Source organism: Limulus polyphemus, unplaced genomic scaffold, assembly GCF_000517525.1.
Source record: "Limulus polyphemus unplaced genomic scaffold, Limulus_polyphemus-2.1.2 Scaffold2018, whole genome shotgun sequence".
Classification (NCBI taxonomy): domain Eukaryota; kingdom Metazoa; phylum Arthropoda; class Merostomata; order Xiphosura; family Limulidae; genus Limulus; species Limulus polyphemus.
In genome coordinates, this window is record NW_013667628.1 from 214,475 (window position 1) to 223,412 (window position 8,938).

General features: G+C 34.0%; 1 protein-coding gene across 1 annotated transcript in view; it reads right to left on the reverse strand.

Annotated features, from left to right (window-relative positions):
- The window catches only part of LOC106465677 (leucine-rich repeat extensin-like protein 3), a 14,970-nt gene that overhangs the window by 3,934 nt on the left and 2,098 nt on the right, over window positions 1–8,938 (reverse strand). The window contains exons 2-6 of the mRNA XM_013925914.2: window positions 7,843–7,944; window positions 5,315–5,375; window positions 4,412–4,447; window positions 3,686–3,753; window positions 1,051–1,127 (exon numbers count right to left, since the gene is read on the reverse strand). Of these exons, the coding sequence (XP_013781368.1) occupies window positions 1,051–1,127; window positions 3,686–3,753; window positions 4,412–4,447; window positions 5,315–5,375; window positions 7,843–7,944 (344 nt within the window). The remainder of the gene's footprint in view (window positions 1–1,050; window positions 1,128–3,685; window positions 3,754–4,411; window positions 4,448–5,314; window positions 5,376–7,842; window positions 7,945–8,938) is intronic.

Sequence of the window (8,938 nt, forward strand, 5' to 3'; positions counted from 1 at the left end):
ATAGCCTGGTGAATTATAATAATGTGAAGTAGAGAGAGGATACATTATAGCCTGGTGAATTATAATAATGTGAAGTAGAGAGAGGATACATTATAGCCTGGTGAATTATAATAATGTGAAGTAGACACAGGATACATTATAGCCTGCTGAATTATAATAATGTGAAGTAGAGAGAGGATACATTATAGCCTGGTGAATTATAATAATGTGAAGTAGAGAGAGGATAAATTATAGCCAGCTGAATGCATTGACAACTGGCATATAAAACAGTCACAATGTTTAATGGTGTGCTATCTATAGGGCATAAGATTATAGAAATGTGTTCAGCTACAATTATTAAAATTCACCACAAATGTATTATAAATCATCATCAGAGGTGAACATCCACTATCTATGAGGTCTATGCCTAGTGTTTTTCCTGAACACAGGTACTTTAGAAAAGCTGAGATATACAAATCATACACTGCTCCCATGAATACCTAACATAAATGTTACATGTAAAGTCTGTCAACACAGAAACTGTGACAATTAGAGTGATCTACTCAGTAGAGCAATGATGGCTAAATGTAGATCTAGAAGGTGAATAATCTGACATTATATGTGTTTTGGTAGAGGTGTTAAGATATGTATTGTATTCTACAACCTGGGAAAATCTGTAAAGTGTCTATATATCCAGACATCCAAGAACTATATTAGAGCATTGTGGCCAGTGTATTATTTTGGCTTGATAATGTTCCCCGCAGCAGGGCAAACATCACCTCATCTGGTGTCAACATAACACACTGTTCAGGAAACCTTTATGACCCTGGTTGAGAGCATACTTTGTAGAATAATGGCAGACTATGTATAATAGGACATGTATTCACTAAGGCTCACCCCCCACCCTTACATTATTGTGTCATGGGTATGTATATTTGAAAGAAGAAAAGTTCATCTTTACCTTACAAGTAATGGCATTAATTAGGTTGTTTTGTCTTATTATGACTCAATTCCATTAAAAGAGAATGATCCAACAAATAGAATATATATTAGTTGTGTCCAAACACTTACTTGTAGAAATAGGCTTAACCACTCCATCAGTTTGGTTTTGTCCAAATGATTCCCTGTCTCTTTCCACAAGAGTGAGCCTGAGATAAAAATTACAATAACTGTTTCGTGTGCTTAATCATTTTTTTTTTCTTTTATTAAAACTGAAATGAAGGAAATAGATTATACATATATCTAATTCTTAAATGCTGAAACACTGACATTTGTAATTCCCTTGCTTTTATCTTATATTACCTTTAACGTGGGTAGTGGCCAAATAAATATTATAGTAGGCTAACTCGTTTAACAAAACACGCATGATACATACACACACATAAATAAAGAGAGACAGATAATTTAAATTCCATTAGCAAGACACACAAGAAGCACAAATTTAGAATAATTTAAATGGTATAATAAGACATTAATATTTAACTTTTATTTGTTGTAGAAAACAAAATCCAACAAAAAACGTAAACTGTTACTACTTCAAAGCATCACTGACCAACAGGTTGCCAAGAAAACAGTGTAAGGCAGAAATTGAAGGTAGCACACAATGCTCAAAGTTAGAAGTGTCCCTATCAAATTTGCAGTTTCTTAATTGTCTAGCAATTAGGTCTATAAATTATCCAGTCGAGTCACCCTTTGTTTCTAAGAATGAATATAACCAGTCAGTTTGGTGTTTGCTTAATTGGACAAACTTCAGTTATGATTCATTCAAGTGTTACTACATGTGATCTGTTTTTTCATTGTAGCCAAGACTTGGCTACCTTAAGGTAGAGGTTAGATGGTTTAATCATTAGCCTATACCAATTTTAAAACCTCTGTTTCAGCAGTCTAAATATTAATAAATCTACTCCAACATTTCAATTAGCTTCACTAGACAATATTTTACTTGATGTATACTTAAGGTAGAGGTTAGATGGTTTAATCATTAGCCTATACCAATTTTAAAACCTCTGTTTCAGCAGTCTAAATATTAATAAATCTACTCCAACATTTCAATTAGCTTCACTAGACAATATTTTACTTGATGTATACTTTATTCTGTTTAAACGTCATTACACAAAGTAAATTTTTATACAAAGAAACTACAGGTGAAACTGAGAAAGGTGTAACATCTCTGAAAATTCTAGGATGAACACCTGAACATGGTAAGCAAGCTGGCATTCTCAGAAACCCCAGCTTCAAATCAAATAAGGCCATGAAGTAGTAGTACTCTTAACTAAAAGGACAAAGGTGGAATTCAGGCAGAATAGACATAATAGGTTTGATAACATCGATGGACTGCAACTACCTGCTGTAAGAAGACCTCAGTACAGAAGCTGAAATGTCGGCTCCTTTTCTTTCGACAGGCAATTGCAGTCAATTATTTATTAAAATGTTGTCTCAAAGAACAAAAACTTGTGTTATAATAATCCTTTTAGACATATTTCAGCACTTAAATTACACACATTTCTGACATGGATGAACTCCTTGGAGGAAAGGTGAATAATTATATTACACTTCCCATTTCTCCAGAAAACTCTTACACATTAAGAATTTCACTTTCTGTTGAATTCTTTACTTTCTCTGGAAAACCTACAGATGAGAATAATATTTTAAGTGGGAAAATTACTTGTTAGACAATTCATTTTTTAAATGGACAAAAGGAAACGCAGCTTGCACATTATAGAGTAGAACAAAAACAAACTCCATCAAAGTAATAATGTAGATTTATGTTATACATAGATCAAGTATTTTATATTAGAACTATCTTGGAGCTTCACCACGTCTTTCTATGCTCTTTCTAATGATGGTGCATATTAACAATAACCATACAGCATAGTCTCTACTGAAAAATGACTGTAGCAAAGCTGTCATGTTCCAAGCACACCTTTCTTTCCTGCAGCTTTCCATAATACATCTAGTGTATGAGGATGACAGTTTATCAGCTATTTGCAGAGAAATCCATAAGCACTACATCTGGTGAATTGATTGGAATGTTTTTATATGGAATAGCATGAGCACCCACTTCACTCTCCAGCTGCTTGAGATATGTGACAATTGCACTGATATGTTGTAAAAGCAACCTGTGTACATATACATTGCATAACTTTATCAGATGGAAATTTTTCTTGGTTATATTGCATACTATTGCCTGGGACACATGGATGACTTTTACTGCTAATCTTTGTGTTTGTGGATTCTCACCTAGTTATAAAATGCTACACTTCCTTATCATGTCTTGGGTACAACTTGTTACATGTAACTTTACAGATGGTTAAGGTGCCCTAAGTTGTTGCACATTCCTTTGCTTTCCAATGTGATTAAGTTTGGTATGTTTTCAATTTTTTACAAAGCTACACAAAAGGTCTATCTGCACAAGCTGTCCTTAATTTAGCAGTGAAAGAAAAGAGTGAGAGCAGCTAGTCAACAACACCGACTCTTAGGCTACTCTGAGTGTATGAGTATTCTGTATCATTAAAAGGGCTGTTACATACCCTTCCCAAAAGCGATCGATTTTTGGTGGCATCACACTACTACTAAATGCTGAACACAATGACAAAATGTAGCTCTGATACATTCCATTCCACTGTGACTCTAAACCAATTTAATATGCCTAATTGAACACAGTACTCACTAAATAAAATTCCTATACAAGATAAATGACAATTACCTCTGACGGAGACTGGCAGCTTCCTGCTTAGCTTCTTCGAGTTTACGTTCTGCTGCACGAGCAGCAATCTGTAACCAAATTAAAAGAAATAAGTTATGGCATAAATGAAGTTAACAATTAAAAACTTTCTCAGTACCTTGAAAACTTACACAGAAATTAACAAGTACCTTTGCCCAACCCAGAAATCTAATAAACATACACTGAGAAATGCAAGAAAATGTGAACCAGAAATACATATGTAACAAACAAGGTAAACAGATAAATTTCAGGAGTACCCAACAAGCAATACATATCTAGCAAACAAAACATACAAACTTATAAAAGTACCCATCCAGCAATACATATGTAACAAACAAAACATACAAATTTAAGCAATACATATGCAACAAACAAGATACACAAACTTAAGGAGTACCCAACCAGCAATACATATGTAACAAACAAGATACACAAACTCAAGGAGTATCTAACCAACAATAAATATGTAACAAACAAGATACACAAACTCAAGGAGTATCTAACCAACAATAAATATGTAACAAACAAGATACACAAACTCAAGGAGTATCTAACCAACAATAAATATGTAACAAACAAGATACACAAACTTAAGGAGTACCTAACCAGCAATACATATGTAACAAACAAGATACACAAACTTCAAGGAGTATCCAACCAGCAATACATATGTAACAAACAAGATACACAAACTTAAGGAGTGCCTACCCAGTTGTCATGTGCTTTCTTCTCTTCAGCAGCTATCTGAAAACATGACAGAAAAAGACAATTAACAGATTTCATGACACTGCATAAATTAAAAAAATAAAGAAATTTTCTGTAACAGTGAACATTACTTGAAAAACTAACTGTCATATTTTATGTTATTGTTTTGCCCCTAAAAATGTAAAAAAGAAAAACTGCATTTAGCTGAAATAAACAGTAAACAAAAGTAATATAACTGTATGCAGTCGATCCCAAGGTGTTTTTTTTTTTATCAATTTGAACCATTATTGTGTTTAGACAACTGACAATAATATATTTTTTATTCCCGTTTTACCTTCTAGCTTCTGCAATATTCAAGGTTGGTAAGCTAGATGGTTTTATTTCCTCAACCATCTCGCTGGAGTTTCTTATCGTGCTTATACTCAATCGTCAGGATATTTATAAAACTATGCTTACATAAAAGTCTTTATGTGATTAGTTTTCAATAACGTTGATGAAATAAATAAAAATAGCAAAGATTATAACACATTTCTCCACCACGTACCGAATCTAATTTCTATTTCAGTGCCTTTTTTTTTCTCATTCATTATATTTAAATGCACATAAAATGCCTTAAATCAACTTGAAAATTTTCTTGCTTCACACTTGCCAAGTTTTGAAAACAATATAATGTAAATTGAACTCTTAGTTTGGAATTTTTTAACATTTGAACTAATAACTGGTTCTATAAATGAAAACTAATTCCATCATGCAGCTTTTCAAGTTACATAACAAAGTCTTCATATCATTATACATATTCAAAGTGAACATATAACTGAACCCGAATGTCAGATGAAATTATGATCTGGTTTTAGAAATCTCAGCTACCCTTAAAACTAATAAAACACAAGTTTAAATAAAACCCACTTGGTTCTTAAAGTTCCTGTTAGTTTCATCCATTTCCTGTTTCATTGTTGCCAGTTGGGCCCTGTGCACAAGAACAAAATATTAATATCTCCAGTCCATGATGCAACAACTTAGATATAAAAACCTAGATATCATTCCTTTAATTGTCACTTCATATGTACCTCAATATTTAAAAACAAAATTCTTAAATTTAAAAATTTGTAAAAACAGTGGCCTGGTCCAGTGCTTAAACAGGAGGGAATGCCATTACCATTGTACAATGAAACAGGAGGGAATGCCATTACCATTGTGGAGACAGGAGGGAACGCCATTACCATTGTACAATGAAACAGGAGGGAACGCCATTACCATTGTGGAAACAGGAGGGAATAGCATTACCATTGTGGAAACAGTAGGTAACGTCCATTACCATTGTACAATGAAACAGGAGGGAATAGAATTACCATTGTGGAAACAGGAGGAAACACCATTACCATTGTGGAAACAGGAGGGAACACCATTACCATTGTGGAAACAGGAGGGAACACCATTACCATTGTGGAAACAGGAGGGAACACCATTACCATTGTGGAAACAGGAGGGAACACCATTACCATTGTGGAAACAGGAGGGAACACCATTACCATTGTACAATGAAACAGGAGGGAACACCATAACCACTGTGGAAACAGGAGAGAATGCCTAAAACTCAACAGAATGTTAAGATCCTCCTAGTATAATATGCCTTCCTTAGTTGGTTAGTTTAGTGATCAAATAATGATGCTTCAGTTTAGTAAGAAAACTTTGGGTGAACCTTTGTGACCATCAAGTTATTAACTTTATATGATAATTTATTTCAATACAATGTAAATCATTTATCTATTATTTAATTACTTCACAAACTGTGTTTACGTTGAATAACCATTTATTAGATAAACAGTACCTGTTAAAAGGAATATTAAAAAAATAACTTTATAATCACATTACAAAATATGTTTACAGTGAACCACATTTACTCTGTAAGTAGCTGGTTTGTAAATAATTAAAACACTTATCTGAAGAATGTTACCTCTTGTCTAGTTATAACAGACTACATACAGGTTTACTTTGATTCAAATTGTGTATTTGTTTGGAATATTCACACAAGGCTGTCCCTAATTCTGAAGTGATGGACTAGATGGAAAGCAGTTAGATAATACCACTCTTGGATTACTCGAGTTTAATAATGGAATTTACTCATCAATCGTATAATGTACCCACAGCCCCAAACTGCAGACTACAGTTTAATGGATGCAGGGTCACGGACCCTGGACCCTTGTTTTCACAAGCCAGAATGCTAACCAAAAGGCCACACCCAACCACATTGATAAAAGTACTTACTTATTGTGGTTGAAATTTATTACTTATCTATCGTGACATATTCAACATTACAGTTGAACATCTGCATAGTCACGAGGCTATAAATAGACAGGAAACCCAGTTGATGAGAAGCCACAAATTGCACATAAGCATTTCTTTCAGACTAAATATGGTTAGAACAATTATTATCCTTTCTAATAGTTTATATGATCATGAAATGGCCAAAATGTTTATCATCTGAAATAAAAGATAAGCATTACTACAATGTATTACCAAAGGCATGTAAAATTAATGGCCTTACATTAACATTTTTTGTGTTGAAATGCTATGTCAACTTTCTTTCTGCCCTCCAAGCATTGCTAAAAAAATTGCCACAGCCAGCACACCTGTCTACATATACTACCAATTTCCCACCACTGTTGAACATGTACATATCATGTGACTACTCTCCACCAATAGTATTATGCCACCTATATCAACTATTCCCACTCAATCCTCACATTTGAGAATTGGCAGGATCTAAAAGATTGTTTGTTTGTTATGGATTTCACGCAAAGCTACATGAGGGCTATCTGTGATAGCCGTCCCTAATTTAGCGGTGTAAGACTAGAGGGAAGGCAGCTAGTCATCACCACCCACCGCCAACTCTTGGGCTACTCTTTTACCAATGAATAGTGGGATTAACCATCACATTATAATACCCCCTCGGCTAAAAAGACAAGTATGTTTGGTGATGGGATTCTAACACACGACCCAAGTATAGCAAGCCCAGCTCCCTAATCACTAAACCATGCCAGGCCTCATAAAATTTAGTAAATGATATAAGTATTCAATAGTTAGGTTTTAATCACGCCTGATGGAATTCAAGTCAAAATAATTAACATAAAAAATTTTTAGAATTTGGTATTCCCAATCTAAATGACATCTTAAACAATGCACATAAAAAAGTCAAGACAGGGATCAGATGATGCATGCATAGCCATCCCTAATTCACCCCAGGAGGCTACTTTAAAATGAAAAGCAGGATGGATATTCTGCAGCTAATTGTATGAAGCTTCTTCAGTAAAATCTAAACTCATACTTTGGACTTTCCAATCCACAACAAGCTAACTGTAAGGCTACAATCAAACCTGAAACAAAAATATATCCAGTTTACAAAAAGACATGACATACAAATAGCACACTCTTACTTGTAAGAGGAATTCTCCTGTTCGATAAGAGCCACATGACGTTCAGCAGATGATGCATCTTTTTCTTTTCTCTGTCGCATAACTTCTTGAGCTCCAAGCTCCCTGGTTAATGAAACAGCTTTATTAAACCACACAGAATAAAGTTAGTAATGTCTACAAGTGTACATTTTTTGAAGTGAGAAACTTATTTTTGGTACAGTCTTTTTTTTTTCAATGAAAATCACTCTTGAAATCTATAGTTTTATAAAGATGATAATCAGCTATTAGCAGAGGCATTGCTAGGTACTTTAAAAGATTCGTGGCTCCGGCTCGTAGGTGTTGGAATATTTGCCAATCAGTAAAATATCGATCGCAGTTTTCTATTTTGATTTTTCAAGACACCAACTGGGGAGTTAGAGCACTGCAAAATAGAATTGGGGCATGTGCCAGTGCCTAGGAAAACCTCTGGCTCTTAGGCAAGTCTTATAAAGGTAACATATCACTAACACATTCAGCATTAAACAAACCATACTGTTTAGCATGCTCAATTCTGGTTTGAGTTGATGAATTAAGACTTTCCTTTATTTGCAGTTCTTGTTCACCGATGGTTTTATTAGAGAGGGTTTGAAATTTGTCCTCTACTTATAAGTTCATTACATTCTTTCAGCACGTCTCTTAATTTTGGAAGACGACAATGGATCTTAAATTTGAATGTTCTCGTATGTGAACAGTTAACCACCTAGTGTCTGATCCAATATAACTTTAAAAAAACATGTAGGACATTAATATCCATATGCCACATTGGATGTTTGTAATGTAGGTATTAGATCTTTATACCTGAAAAATTACTATAATCTGCCTATAGGCTTAAAAACATCTTGATTACACCTGAGGGAAAGTTCAATAACATAACTTGAAGAGCTGATTTCTAATCAGTATAGCCTATTTCCTAGTATATGGTTAGGACTACAGAAATTTTTATACTTAACTACACCCCAGTTGGGTTGTGTAGGAAGACTGTTACTATCATATTTGCTAAGACTAACAGTGAACAAGAACTAAGAATAAGAGAAAGTTTATTAATTAACACTCAAACTGAAGTTCAAATAACTAAACT